Source organism: Gobio gobio, assembly GCF_949357685.1.
Source record: "Gobio gobio genome assembly, chromosome: 1".
Classification (NCBI taxonomy): domain Eukaryota; kingdom Metazoa; phylum Chordata; class Actinopteri; order Cypriniformes; family Gobionidae; genus Gobio; species Gobio gobio.
This window is the reverse complement of record NC_137097.1, coordinates 30,701,950-30,717,730: the sequence shown is the minus strand read 5'-3', so window position 1 is coordinate 30,717,730 and position 15,781 is coordinate 30,701,950. Positions and strand designations below refer to the sequence as shown.

At 39.0% G+C, this 15,781-nt stretch overlaps 1 protein-coding gene across 2 annotated transcripts; it reads right to left on the bottom strand.

The window, feature by feature from the left end:
• Positions 1–2,917: 2,917 nt before the first annotated feature.
• On the bottom strand, positions 2,918–15,769 carry fscn2a (fascin actin-bundling protein 2a, retinal). 2 transcript variants are annotated; one of them, XM_079812530.1, is made up of 5 exons: positions 14,617–15,769; positions 5,194–5,350; positions 4,501–4,622; positions 4,236–4,403; positions 2,918–4,134 (listed from the first exon to the last, which is right to left on the bottom strand). In XM_079812530.1, the coding sequence occupies exons 1-5, from the start codon at positions 15,434–15,436 to the stop codon at positions 3,929–3,931; spliced, it is 1,473 nt and encodes a 490-aa protein (XP_079668656.1). In that variant the 5' UTR covers positions 15,437–15,769; the 3' UTR covers positions 2,918–3,928. The 2 variants fall into 2 exon arrangements, with proteins under 2 accessions (XP_079668656.1, XP_079668657.1); XM_079812531.1 differs by having other exon boundaries at positions 3,052–4,100; positions 14,617–15,763.
• Positions 15,770–15,781: the final 12 nt, after the last annotated feature.

The window sequence follows — 15,781 nt, the reverse complement described above, 5'->3', positions numbered from 1 at the left end:
AGCTACATCAAGTTAATCTCATTAACTCAGCGTTACTCAAAGTGTGGGGCGCGCCCCACTGGTGGGGAATAGAGACGCGACAGGTGGGGCGCGACAAACGGGAGGAAATGTGGTCATTTTTGAGCCCATCTTTATTACCCTTTTGAGCGGTCCCACATGTGGGATTTTTATTTCGGTGCACCTGAGATGAGATGTGCTGCGCTGGTGGAAACAACATGAGACCATGACACCGCGACTGTCAAGATGACTCGCTCAGTGTTTAGAGTGCCGCGGGGCTGGCGCTATGCAACGCATCGCCACAAATGAGTAAAGCAAGCCAACACGCAAACGGCCGCAAGTGAAACAGAAAATAGGCTACGTCTTAGATGCTCAAAAACACAATCATCTTCATTAAAACGAATGAGACTAAATGCTCTTACCAGTGCTCAGGTCGCTCTCTCATTTTGTGGTCTTTGATCTTGAAATGAGCTGATGTAATGCAGCTCATCTGTTGCTTTCGTTGATGTGAACTCCGTTAAATGTGCATATAGCTCAGACCGGGAATTGAAGATCGGATTTATAATAATTTTGTAGATAGGTGTAAGGATAGGACAAACAGCATGTGTTTTGTGTGTGTGTGTGTGTGTGTGTGTGTGTGTGTGTGTGTGTGTGTGTGTGTGTGTGTGTGTTTTTTTTTTTCTCGATCAGCCCGTTTTGTTTGTGAGCGCCGTTGCGAGCAGCCTGCCTCAGCTTGTAAAAAAATGCCTTTTTTAGGCTAAACGTTTAAATTAACATTGTGATGCTTGAAATATTTTATATCTATGGATTTTATTATAAGCAAGAGACAAGTCCAGTGTTGATTTGAGAGGCTAAATTAATCAAACATGTGGTTAACTAACTGTCGGCTGCTGGCCGCTTGGTCGTTACTTAAAATAAAAAAAAGATTTAACAAACAAATAAATGCTTCAAACATTTTTCTAAATTAACTTAATAAAGAAACGAAACGAAATATAACTACTTTGACATTAAAAACAAAACCGAACTATTTTAATGGCTGCAACAATGTGTAGGCCTAATAGGGAGGATAAAAAATAGAAGGAAAAAAAACACGGGCTTCAGTCGGACTCAGGCTGAAAATTTTGATAAGCTGTCGGACACGGGCCGGGCTAGGGCCTCAGTGCTTGATAATAAAAGCACTCGCTCAGTGCTTGATAATAAGAATAATAAAAAAACCTACTTTAGCTTTTCTTCTAAAGCAAAATGTAGCCTATTTACGATTAGGCTATCACTAAAGCTTTGAAGCAATCCGTGTTGTAAAATGCGCTAAATAAATGAAGGTGACTTAACATATCATGCACACTGTTTATTTTAGGTTTCAAACATTTAAATACACATAAGTAGGCCTACTAGTAAAACAATACATTTAGAGTTTGTAGAATAGGCCTACACACTGGTGTCACTAGACGCAGCAATAACAATCCATTCAAAAATAATTTGCCTACGTTTTATTCATATCAGATACACGTATAGGTAACTAAAAAGTTTACTATATTCTTCTCCCAGTTCACCGGTCACTTACTTGCATGTATTTCGGGAGAAACTGATAAATTCACGCGAATCCGACTGACAGGACTCTCTGAACTGCGACGCAAACAAACATAGGCACCCATCTCACGTTATAGATCAAAATCAAGATAATTTATGAAGGTTTTTAAATGGCAAAACACACTCACTTGCACATATTTGAGAATTCGATTATTAGATTTTATGACATGGTAAGCAAGTTTGTCAAGTTCGTCTGATATATCGGCTGATATATATATATATATATATATATATATATATATATATATATATATATATATATATATATATATATATATATATATATATATATATATATATAACACAACGCATATAGATTTCCCTTACATTAGTTATTTGTAGTTATTCATGATCCCTCAGCCTCTCTAAAATAATGTGATAAAACAAACAAGTTTATTTTTAAACTGCATTATGGTCAAAACAGAGGAACATAAAAATATATTAAAGTTCTGATAAATAAAATGTATTAAAACTATGAAACACCAACACTCATAATGTGGTTGAGCGGTGTTTCATCCATTTTTATAATTTTGTCAAATATTAATTTATCGGCCATCATAAATACTGATACTGATAGTTTGGAAAAAATTTGTTGGGGCGATTGGGGACAGGTGGGGCTCGGAACCCTTCACTACCTCCAGAGTGGGGAATGGCAGAAAAAGTTTGAGAAACACTGCATTAACTGATTCAAATATTCATAATTAATCATAATGAATAATCAATGAGTTATGAATAATTATTAATATTTCCCCTCTGAGCTAATTCGCTCCACTGGTTAGGACTATGAGGAATGATGGAGATGCTTTTTCTTTGCGCTGCATGTCTTCCATATGTTGCTTTCATAAAGTGGCGTGGACATCACATCCTGAGCAAATGTGTCCAGCTATTTCATTTATTTGAACAACCTGTGTGTATATTTCTGATTTCTTAAGGTTTCCTCATCTTTGATTGTGCAGTCATTTAACACATCGAGGAGGAATGGAAGCCATTTTTGCCATATAAGAAAAAAACATGCTCTGGTAAATCATAATTATGCCATAAAAAGTTGAAATTATGACATACCGTCATATTTATGAGATGAAAAGTCAAAATATAACTTAAAATGTTCAAATTATGACTTAAAAAGTCACAATTATGACATACTAAGTCAAAATTAATGATGCCAAATTTTGACTAATCTCAAGTCATAATTTTGACCGTCATAATTTCACATTTTTATGTGAATTTTAAATTCATAATTTTGACTTTTCACAACATAATTATGACTTCATTTATATCATCATTTCAGTGTATGTCATACAGGTAGGTTTTTTTTTTCTTTTTCTTTTTTCTTATGTGTTGGAAATGGGCTTCCATAAGGAGGTCAGAATTATTTTAAAGCCTTTATAGCACTGTTGAGTACTGATCATAGTTCTTAACAAAGCAAATGCAATTGTATTGTTGAGAAAAGGAAAGAGTTGTAGAGGTGAGGATCTAAATGTAGCAAGTTTTATTAACAAAAGGATAATTTTAGAACATTTTATTCAGTCTGTGTCTGTATGAGCAGTGTGAACTGGCATTATGGAACACAAAAGATTTTGAAAACAAAAGGTCATCTGAAAAATTATCTTTTTTTGTTTTTGTTTGTTTTTTGTCCACAGTAAATGAAAATGAATACTGTGATCTGACATAATTTGAGAGATGTACACAAAGTTATTTAGTGTTTAATATGATTTATTTATTTGTGATTTTTATTGTTCAAATGATTAATTAGAAAATACATCATATTATTATTATTCACTCTTGGACAGATTACAAATGTAAAGTCACAGAAACACACAACTCAAAACATTCACCATAGTAGAAATTTTGCTAAATAAGGAATATTTGAACACCAACAAGCTTGTCATCGTTTAGGGATTTAAAATGCCAATATTTGGCTGATATGACAGATGAAACATTGCACAAAAACAAAAGATTTTGGTTACTATTGCCATTTTAGAAATATAATTTAAAGTCAGTGACACTATCTTCTGTAGGCCTCTGACAAACACATCTGTCAAAAGTACCATTAAGTTCAAACCTTGCTTCAAATAGAGCACCTTTAGACTGAACAGTTTAAATAACCAACCTTAGTTTCATTTGATTAAAGTGACTAGGAGTAAATGTAAGATTGTATTTTTCTGATGAATAAAAGGGTGACACTAAAATGTACACCGAAAACAGATATTTTTAACTTACAAAAAAGACTGAAGAAAGAAAATGAATGAACAATATACTCCTGAAAAGTTGAACAGGTGTCAGTAGGAGAACTCATTGTTCCTCAGTGAGTCTGTATTTGTGTGTCTGTGGTTGGTTACAGCACTCAGTGCTCCCACAGGGAAGAGGCGTCCATGCTGCACCCATCACCCATCAGCGTGCCTCCCTGGTCTCCACGCAGGTACTTGCCATTCTGACCCTTGATGCCGACCCGTCCATACTCCACAAACTCAAAGAAGAAATCCTCAGGTTTGTCCCCATCTGTGCACACCAGGCCACTGCCGGAGACATACCAAAACTTTTCATTTCCACCTGTGGTAGAGAAAAAATACAGGCATCAGGAATTTTGTGAAGAAGTGTCTGTGTTACTCAGTGAAACTCTCGTCAGTCATGGCTCACACAATATGACTCACTTTTTATATGATATGCGCCATCACTGAAAAACAATGAGAAGATGTCATAAACAGAGCGACTGGCGTCCAGTGTATTGGAATTTTTGTGGTGACACACAAAGCCGTTCTCCCCACGCAAGACCAGGATAGGGCGATTAATCAGCTTTAGCACAAACTGCTCGTCCTCCCCTGCCGAACACATGAGAGGGTTTATCGGACTCGTGTTATGTAGGTATCCAGTATGACAGTTCAGTAAAAGGTCAGAAAATAATCCGTTTGCACTCACCCAAAGAATCACTCACAGCAGCGAGCTGTCCATTTTTCTTTGTGCAGACATATTTTCCATTGTTTGCCCTCAAAGCGACTCGTCGGCCCAGCCACTCAATGTCAAACATGGTGTTTTCTTCTCTATCAATTACAAGAACGCACATATTCAAGATCATTGCTATGCGTATATTATATTATGTTTACATGTTAAAGTGATAGTTCACCCCAAAAGGACAGTTCTCTCATCATTTACTCACCCTCATGCTGTTCAAAAACCTGAATGTTTTTTTGGTCTATGGAACACAAAAGTAGTTTTTTGTTTTGTTTTTTGCCCATACAATGGAAGTAAATGGTCAACAAAACGGTTTGGGTCTTCAATATATATTTTTATGATCCACTGAAGGAAGAAAGTCACACAGATTTGGAATGAGTGTGAGTAATGATGACATTTTTGGGGTAAATTATCTGACAACATTGATTTAACAATATTTGTTACACTTTTATTTTAACAAATAGCACCCCTATGTTGTTTATAATCATTTGAGGGGGGAACTATATAGCATATGTATTCATTTTACATAACTTTTATTTGAAACATTATTCAATACCCTTAAACATTTTTATTTCATAGATTTAATATTGTCATGTTTCTCAAGTTTTACCATACTCGTTGTTTGTTTGAATGAGAAACATGTTTAAAACATCTCCTTACACTTCTGTGGCTGAAGCCATAATCCCTCCGTGTGTAACGAGTGTCCAGTAATTTCCGCCACTGGTTCTGAACATGCACTTCTTTGTCTCTTTGTCAATCTCCATCTGAAATGTCTCCATGTCGGTCTCATCATCCTGATTAGCTAGGATGCTAACACCTGTAATAAAATTAATTTGTCATGGCAGGCTCTCTCAATGAATGAGACATGGTCTTTGCAAAATTACAAAGCAAGTAAATAGTACAGCAGATATGAATTTGAAAGAAGTTCTAAAATGCATCAGGTTGCCCTCAAACTTTTCCCTCAAACTGATGGCTTTTTCTACCCCTGAATGGCTGTCTCCTCATGTAATTATTATTTTCTTTTTTTAGCTAGTAACATGCACTTTCTGAGACACCACATCAAACCACTTACCATTTGAAATAAAAATAAATCAATAAAAAAAATTAAAGGCTCTTACTGTCAACAACATTTATATTTTACACAACATTATGTCTCTATGGCTATCACGGTGCCTTTGTATTTTAATCCAAAACAGAGATGCATGACCCAGAATGAATGATTAATAGAGGCTTTAAAGAACACCAAGAACTAGAAAAACATTACAGATATACCATTAATGACACAGAACCATGAACTGAGGAAACAGAGGCCTTAAATACACTGGGAATGATCAACGATACAGGGAACGTGTCCAACAGAGGCAGGAAAGATGGGGTTCCTGATGAGGTCAAGGAGCAGACGAGGGGGGCAGGATAGACCCAGGAGCCTGACTGACAGAGGTGAAGTCATGAAAATTGGAGACCCAGGAGGAGCTGAGGAGATGAAAACCCAGGGATACATTGAAGGACTGAAGGGCAAGGTGGAACCGCAGGTGCACGTGACCAAGTTGAAGACGTGGGCTTAGCAGACCTGAGCGGAGTCAGTGTGACTGAGGATGATGGCGGAACCAGAGGGAAGGAGGAGCCTTGCAGAGCCAATGAGGTGGAGATCCGGAAGTCCAAAATACAGCCAGAGCGACAATTGACCAAAATTAACCCAGAGGGACAAGGGAGCTGGCGAAGCGTCCTGGGCTCGAAAGCTTGAGGTGAAGCTGAGGGATCCTTAGACCATGCCGGAGCTGATGAATGGGAATCCCAAGGCAGATTCAAACAGCTGGGTAGAACCACTGAAGGAGGAGCCAAGGGACTAAAGAGAGACGGTGGAGGTGAAGCCGAGGAACTGGATGGCTTTAGCAGAGGAAGAGGGAGAGGGAGGCTGGGCTTGGCAGAGCCAATGCCGATGAAGTCGACTTTGTGCTGGACAACAAAGGAGAAATAGCTCTGGATGGCAAAGGAGACTTGGTTCTAGACAACAAAGGAGATTTGGTGCTGTGCAAAACCAGCAGCGACAAAGATGCAACCTGGTCTCACAGAATTCCGTGAAATGAACACGGGTCCTTCACCTCAAAATCTGTGGCAGTTACACGGAATCGCCGAAAATTCTGTGATGGGTCCACGGAAGTGATGCCTATGTAAGTCAATGACAGTAAAAAGTATGATATTATGAATATTTATAGGCTACTTTTATATTTTTGAGCAACTAACTCCACTCCTACCCTAAGCCTACCCACTCTCAACAATATAAAACACATTACAGGCAAATAAAAGTATAGCCAAAATTATTATTGCAAAAACTGACCCAAAACAGTAACAGTATTGCATTCCAAGTCTTCTAACGTCATACAATATCTTTATGTAAAGAACAGAGTTGATCTTAATGTTTTATCGCTGAAATGATTATCCTGCCGCTCCGTGCACGCACTCATTCATATATATCATTCAAATAATACACATGACTCTTGAGCATGACGCGATCGGTCACGAGACACACGAGAGCCAATGGTATTTTACAATTAAAGCTGACGTAATGACGCAATTGGTCACTCGACGTATGACAGCCAATGCTGTCAAACCTGACATAAAGTTTCTTCCGGCAGTAAAATTTGAAAGGTGTTTACCGTATGATCTTCGGCGGATGGAGATGCTGATCGCTTTTGGGGATTTTCTTATCACAAATCAATTGTTAAAAATTGGAATATATATATATTTTTTTTATAAATTGTGCCTGTAGTCGTATCTGCCTGTTATATCCTGTTTTTTATAATACACAAATGGGTAAGTTTAGTGAAGGGATTGGGTTACGTGTTCAAAACGTGTCTGAACAACCCAAATAAAAAAAAGAAAATAATTGCAAATAAAATTATGCTGGCTGATTAAATCGAGAATCATAATGGCAAAATCATAGTTTCATGATGATAACCATGGCCAATGCATCTGTTTGCTGTCAATGACTTACATTGGCATCACTTCCGTGGACCCATCAAGGAATTTTCAGCGATTCCGTGAAACTACCACAGATTTTGAGGTAAAGGGCCCGTGTTCATTTCACGGAATTCTGTGAGATCAGGTTGAAAGATGACGTGGGACTGGGCTGAACCAGGGGCGACAAAGATGACTTGGGACTGGGCTGAACCAGCAACGAAGAAAACAACTTGGAACTAGATGGTATCAGCAGACTCTGGAGATCATTATCCAGCTAATCAAATAATAATAATTCTGTGGAGACCAAGCTTATTGAATGCACCTAAGTTATGGGAGTGTGGCCGGAGCTTCAGTCCATCCCCCAAAACTCCACTAATATGCCCTCAGTGACAGATGTTGTTGCTGGCACCTGGTCAGACCCTTCAATGTGCGCTACGAAATTGACCTCTGGCAAACGCTCTGGCTCTTTCTTCAAGGCAGAATCGGTCTCTGAGTCTGCGGTGGGCTCTGGCTTCTAATCCTGGCCTGGCTTAAGGCTGGCTGGGCTCTGTGTCCGTAGTGGGGCTGGTATTGTCCTCATCCACAATGCAAATGGTATACAGGGACCAGCACACACACCAGCACCCACTCCGCGTATTCTGCGAAGCTCCCTCAAGGATCTTACACGGGCAGGCATGCCTTTGACCGCTCGTTGAGGCTGTTGTTGTAAAAGACGCATAGCAAGCGGTCAGGATAGCAGGTGCGGCAAACCAGATCTAAGAAGTCCCTTGTGTGATCCTTGAGGGAGCAATTCCCCTGCTCAAGGAGATATGGAAGTCTAAATTCACTATTGAATTTAAATTCTGCATCCTATTTTCTACCTCAATTCAAATTCAGGGAAAGGGTTTTAATTCAATTATAAAATAGATGCTTTCTGTCCTTGATTATGATTGGCTGAGCGTTCACACACACCTGTGACTCAAAGGGTTATTGCTAATCCATGGCTATCTACTGGTAACACCTCAGTGCTCTGTGCTGCTGGCTAAGTCCCACTAAACCAGTAATCAGACAGTTCATCTCTGTCACTCCCTCTGAACCTGTGGGTTAAATAACATTACCAGCAAACTTATGTCTATTCCAACTAGTCAAAGTGTCAGAATGTGCACTGTAAAAAAAGAAAAGTTGACATAACTTAAAATTGTAAGGCAACTTGCTGCACAGCTTTTCTGAGTTTACTCAAATTTTAAACAAAGTAGTTCACTTAACTCAATTAACTGAGTAAGGTCACATGTCTCCCAATTTAAGATGTTTTGTTCAGCTGATTAAGTTTTTTATTTTATTTTATTTTTTATGTCACCATCATGGTGATGAGTGTTTTCTTTAGTTGGGCAGTTTGACGACTTTTTAATGTTTGGCAAGAAAAGATAATCAAATGCTGTCAGCTGCTCAATGATAAGAATATAATCATTGTGTAGTGGCTTAATTCACAGATTTTATTAGATTAATAAGAGCAATATACTATTAGCTTTTTTTTCATTGTGATTCTAGAAAAGATCAAATTTGGTTTTGCAATCTCATGTTAGAAGGGAAGGACTATTGCCCACCCTCACTCCCATTGGGTGTACACGTCATCAGAGAAGAGATGTTATTGTGAGGGGCACATGAATTAAAAAAATGATGTGTCTGGATAAATTATTTATAATAATATTCATTAAAAATTTATTTTGGTTACTAAGAAAAGTATCAATCTTGCCTTGAACAATTCCAGCCACACCCCATGATGCTGTTTACCGTACATAGGTAATAGACCAATGGCATGGACATCTTTGTTCTATAACCAAGCAGTGGGGAAAAAAAACATACACTGACATTTAGCTATTTAATGACGTATTTTGTTAGCTATTTAATGCATGTATTCTACTATATGATAATAGAGCTAAGTGTTTGCAAATATTTGTCTATGATAATGAACAGCATTAATCACAATGGCTCATAGCTGAAAGTGCAGTTGTGCACAAAGCTTATCCTTCTCCCCTCTGTATCAAATGTCAGCCTCTTCTTTTCCCCTACAAGGCCAATGTCATCCCTGCTCCTGTAGACCCAATGTCCTGCAACGTTTGTTTCTAACCTGCTTCAGCACACCTGCCTGGGCTTTTCAAGCAAACCTGACGAGTTTGATAGGCTGGTTCAGGCGTGATTGATTTGGGTTGGAGCTAAACTGGAGTAGAACAGTGGGTCCCCAGGAAGATTGTTGAAGAATTCTGCACAAGGCCTTTCAGAGAGACATGCTTTGAAATATAACAAAATTGATGCATATGACTTGTTTGCTATATTCCAAGAATAGAGCAACTTCCCTTGCTCTCATTGGCACGTTCATGAGAAACTTGTCAGTTGAATGTTCATTTGAGTTGGATGTGTGTCTAGTGTTTTGGACCCACTTTATATTAGGTGGCCTTAACTACTATGTACTAACATTTGAATTAATCGTTTGATACAATGCACTTATTGTGTACATACATGTTTTTACATTGTACTTACTTTAAAAAAATACCTTCATGTAATTACATCTGTAATTAATTTCTGTAGTTACATTTGTAATTACACAGTTGACACTTCCCTTACACCTAACCCTACCCTTAAACTTACCCATACCACCACACCTGTCCCTAACCCTACCTGTATCCCACCTCAATATCAGCAAAGGTGTTTTGCAATACAATTTGAACACAGTAAGTACATTGTACTTATTTTTTGATGTAAGTACATAGTAGTTAAGGCCACCTAATATAAAGTGGGGCCAGTGTTTTTAAACACCGCTACTTACTACGTATTTCAGAATGTTTATAGAACATCCAAAAGTAGCATTCCCCTAATGTTTGCAAAATGATGAAATTGAATTAAAGGGCCCGTGTTCATTTCACGGAATTCTGTGAGATCAGGTTGAAAGATGACGTGGGACTGGGCTGAACCAGGGGCGACAAAGATGACTTGGGACTGGGCTGAACCAGCAACGAAGAAAACAACTTGGAACTAGATGGTATCAGCAGACTCTGGAGATCATTATCCAGCTAATCAAATAATAATAATTCTGTGGAGACCAAGCTTATTGAATGCACCTAAGTGATGGGAGTGTGGCCGGAGCTTCAGTCCATCCCCCAAAACTCCACTAATATGCTCTCAGTGACAGATGTTGTTGCTGGCACCTGGTCAGACCCTTCAATGTGCGCTACGAAATTGACCTCTGGCAAACGCTCTGGCTCTTTCTTCAAGGCAGAATCGGTCTCTGAGTCTGCGGTGGGCTCTGGCTTCTAATCCTGGCCTGGCTTAAGGCTGGCTGGGCTCTGTGTCCGTAGTGGGGCTGGTATTGTCCTCATCCACAATGCAAATGGTATACAGGGACCAGCACACACACCAGCACCCACTCCGCGTATTCTGCGAAGCTCCCTCAAGGATCTTACACGGGCAGGCATGCCTTTGACCGCTCGTTGAGGCTGTTGTTGTAAAAGACGCATAGCAAGCGGTCAGGATAGCAGGTGCGGCAAACCAGATCTAAGAAGTCCCTTGTGTGATCCTTGAGGGAGCAATTCCCCTGCTCAAGGAGATATGGAAGTCTAAATTCACTATTGAATTTAAATTCTGCATCCTATTTTCTACCTCAATTCAAATTCAGGGAAAGGGTTTTAATTCAATTATAAAATAGATGCTTTCTGTCCTTGATTATGATTGGCTGAGCGTTCACACACACCTGTGACTCAAAGGGTTATTGCTAATCCATGGCTATCTACTGGTAACACCTCAGTGCTCTGTGCTGCTGGCTAAGTCCCACTAAACCAGTAATCAGACAGTTCATCTCTGTCACTCCCTCTGAACCTGTGGGTTAAATAACATTACCAGCAAACTTATGTCTATTCCAACTAGTCAAAGTGTCAGAATGTAGGCTGATGTTCAAATTAGATGCTTCAGAAATATCCCTTGACTGTCTCTTAAGCCTTTTACTGGAGTAATCCCTAACACTTACCCTAGAAGCCTTGATGCTTAATTGCCTGCAATGCAAATATATGGGGCCTAATAAGCAGTTGGTGCCTTGATCCATCCTATTCAAGCTTAATATGCAGATCCAGAAATGGAAAATTATATATTATATATGCCTTGTGTTTGTCCAACCAATGGCAGACAAGGGTTTTGGGAAACCTGTTTGAATATATATATATATATATATTTTTTTGCAGTTCTATTTGGTGGCACTAGAAGTACTACAATGATACACTGAAGCTTTAAGGAGCTTTAAAGTCTTCCCTATTGTGACATTTATATAAGTGAATACCTTATTGTACGAGGGAAAAAAAAGTAGGACAGGACTTGATTTTTTCCACAATAAATTGATTGGATAGTTGAGCTATTGTCACTTTGCTGCAATCTCATGTTAGAAGGGAAGGACTATTGCCCACCCTCACTCCCATCGGGTGTACACGTCATCAGAGAAGAGATGTCATTGTGAGGGGCACATGAATTAAAAAAATGATGTGTCTGGATAAATTATTTATAATAATATTCATTAAAAATGTATTTTGGTTACTAAGAAAAGTATCAATCTTGCCTTGAACAATTCCAGCCACACCCCATGATGCTGTTTACCGTACATAGGTAATAGACCAATGGCATGGACATCTTTGTTCTATAACCAAGCAGTGGGGAAAAAAACATACACTGACATTTAGCTATTTAATGACGTATTTTGTTAGCTATTTAATGCATGTATTCTACTATATGATAATAGAGCTAAGTGTTTGCAAATATTTGTCTATGACAATGAACAGCATTAATCACAATGGCTCATAGCTGAAAGTGCAGTTGTGCACAAAGCTTATCCTTCTCCCCTCTGTATCAAATGTCAGCCTCTTCTTTTCCCCTACAAGGCCAATGTCATCCCTGCTCCTGTAGACCCAATGTCCTGCAACGTTTGTTTCTAACCTGCTTCAGCACACCTGCCTGGGCTTTTCAAGCAAACCTGACGAGTTTGATAGGCTGGTTCAGGAGTGATTGATTTGGGTTGGAGCTAAACTGGAGTAGAACAGTGGGTCCCCAGGAAGATTGTTGAAGAATTCTGCACAAGGCCTTTCAGAGAGACATGCTTTGAAATATAACAAAATTGATGCATATGACTTATTTGCTATATTCCAAGAATAGAGCAACTTCCCTTGCTCTCATTGGCACGTTCATGTGAAACTTGTCAGTTGAATGTTCATTTGAGTTGGATGTGTGTCTAGTGTTTTGGACCCACTTTATATTAGGTGGCCTTAACTACTATGTACTAACATTTGAATTAATCGTTTGATACAATGCACTTATTGTGTACATACATGTTTTTACATTGTACTTACTTTAAAAAAATACCTTCATGTAATTACATCTGTAATTAATTTCTGTAGTTACATTTGTAATTACACAGTTGACACTTCCCTTACACCTAACCCTACCCTTAAACTTACCCATACCACCACACCTGTCCCTAACCCTACCTGTATCCCACCTCAATATCAGCAAAGGTGTTTTGCAATACAATTTGAACACAGTAAGTACATTGTACTTATTTTTTGATGTAAGTACATAGTAGTTAAGGCCACCTAATATAAAGTGGGGCCAGTGTTTTTAAACACCGCTACTTACTACGTATTTCAGAATGTTTATAGAACATCCAAAAGTAGCATTCCCCTAATGTTTGCAAAATGATGAAATTGAATGTTCCCCTAATTTTTTAACTAACGTTCACATAACGTTCAGATAACATTTAGAAATAATGCTATCATAACTTAATATAGGAACATTAGCAAAATGTTCTTAGAACATATTTTTGTTAGTTGTGTTATTTGCTCACAAATTAGATCCAGTTCTGAAGATCGGCTCACTGACTCAGATTCAGTGATTCAGTTGATTAAGAGCCCACTAGAGGGAAACATTATCACTGAATATCTTTTCCTCACACAGTTAAACTACATGACTCATATAATGAGGCATATGGACTACTTTGTGGTGATTTCTGTACTTTTTTATGTTTGAAAGTTTCGCTCCCTGTTCATTGTAAAATACAATGGCCAGCATATTGTAATAAACTCAAAGTGCTTTGGAATGACAAAGGTGAATAAATTATGAAAAAAAATATTTTGGGGCAAACTGTCCTTTTAAATATATGCAAAAAAAGTATGTGTCTGACAAATCATTTGTCGCTGGTTTAATCTGAACTGGACACACATTGGGCATGATAACTCTATTTAATTTGATTGCTTCCCAGTTCCCACAGAGGATTTAATTGTGTTAGTGGAGGACCAAGCACCCAGACCTGTAGATGTCCTCCAATCTTTGCACTTTTTGGAGATTTTGTAATGCGTACACATGCATCATCCAGGAAATTACCACATTGTAGGGCTTGGGAAAAGCTACTACTAAGTCTAAAAGTCTGTGCATTGTTTAGTTTTATGTAATGCCATGCCATTTGTGTGCAAGTTTTTGTGATTTGTAATAGGCTTATGATACAAATTTCAAACAAAAAAGACAATTGAATTGACATGGCCTGTGCGACATGAAAAAATCTAACAACAAAATGGTATGGACCTAGTGCTACGTCAGCAGAGAATCTTTTATCTAAATATTATAAATATAGATGAGCTGGAACCCTAGTTTTATTGTTCAACCATGTTGCTGAATATCTTCAGATTGTGGGCCAATTCTATTCCTTGACATCAATAGCCTCATTCAGACTGTATATCTAAATATGATTTTTGCGCATATATCCAATTGGAATCCAGAATCAGATTTAGTTGTTGCCAAGTGTGAACGGCAACAAAAAAACAAAACCAGAAAAAAAAAATAGATCACATGAAATGTGATGTCAGTTTTGAGCTACTTTCGAATGTGGTTTGAAATCCTATACGATTTTACAACATTTTTGATCAGATTCCAATCGTATACACAATTAATCGGATTTGGACTGACAGTGTGAACATAGCATATGTCCCTGCATAGTTCAGCTCCTACCCTAATCAAACACGCCTGAACTAGCTAAATAAGATCAGGATTGGGCAACCTTGTTTTAAACCAATAATAATGACCATGATATGTCAACACAAATGCACAATCTTTGGTTACCTTGACGAATAGACACATATCTTTTGTTGGCTGCCTGGAAAACAACTTGTGGGTGGCTCTCTTCCAGATCAAACAGCTCATCTTTCCCTGGCCTTGAGCAGCGGCCAGACTTCAGGGTGCCTGTGGGGCCCGTTGGCGAGAGGTACTTGCCCCCACAGTCCTTAAAGGCCAGCTTGCCAGACTTGAGCTCCAGGGTGAAACTGGTGTTAGACCCATTCTCCATTACCAGCTTGCCATCGTTGCTGAGAAAGCGGTTGTCACAGGTCTTCAGACTGTACTTCCCATCCAGGTAGACCAAGGTGATCAGGGAGTCCACACCCCAGGGGATGTTGCTGTCCATGGAGAGCTCGTCATCTGCGATGGACAGGTGAGCATAGCGCTTGCGGCTTACACTTAACAGGTTGGCCTGTGGGTGAAGGGCAAGATGCATGGCCCACATCTCAGATTCTCCAATGGTTTGGGCAAAACAGGACAGATATTCGGCAGAGCCTCCAAAATAACGCAAGTATGGTTCAGACTGCAAGGCCCAGCGTCCATCTGACTGCATCACAATCAAGAAACGGCAGTCTGTATTTGGCACTTCCTCCTCACAGCTTACCTTGCCATCTTTATCTGAGGCCAGATAACGTCCGAGGTGACTCCGCAAGAAAACCACCTGGCTTTCCTGGTCTTGCTCCAGGGTCCAGATCTGTTTTTTCTTCAGGCTTGTTCCAGATGCATTTACCTTGAACCCAAATGCCTCTGCTGTGAGGTAACGATTTCCGTAATTAATAAGTCCAAACTGGAGCTTTAGAGCCATGCTTATTCCGTTTGTGGACATTCTGATCAAGCGGTTCCCAAAGGATTGTATTAGATTAGTTTAGAAATGCTGACAAGAAAGCAATATGCCCTTGAAAACCAAGAACCTATCCTCGGATGCTATTAAAAGGTCATGTAAAGCTTCTTTTCTGCTCTGAAATTCGAGTATCTTGCCCGTTTCTTCCCTTGTCAACTGTGACTCAACTACAGATCAATGCTGTTGTCCTTGTGAGTTTCCTTGTGTTGGATTCCTCTGGAAGTAGCAATCCCAGGCTACACTAGGTTATCTTTAGCTACTTTTCTGCCTTCACACAGGTGACTGCTTGCTGCTTCCTAATCAGCCTGGATTAAACTCAGCAGGGTGCAG

Coding starts and splice junctions, on each gene's coding strand:
- fscn2a (XM_079812530.1), bottom strand. CDS start 15,436: ATGTCCACAAACGGAATAAGCATGGCTCTAAAGCTCCAGTTTGGACTT. Junction 4,623..5,193: donor ATGGCTTCAGCCACAGAAGT/GTAAGGAGATGT, acceptor TGTAATTGATAG/AGAAGAAAACACCATGTTTG. Junction 4,404..4,500: donor TGCTGTGAGTGATTCTTTGG/GTGAGTGCAAAC, acceptor TGTGTTCGGCAG/GGGAGGACGAGCAGTTTGTG.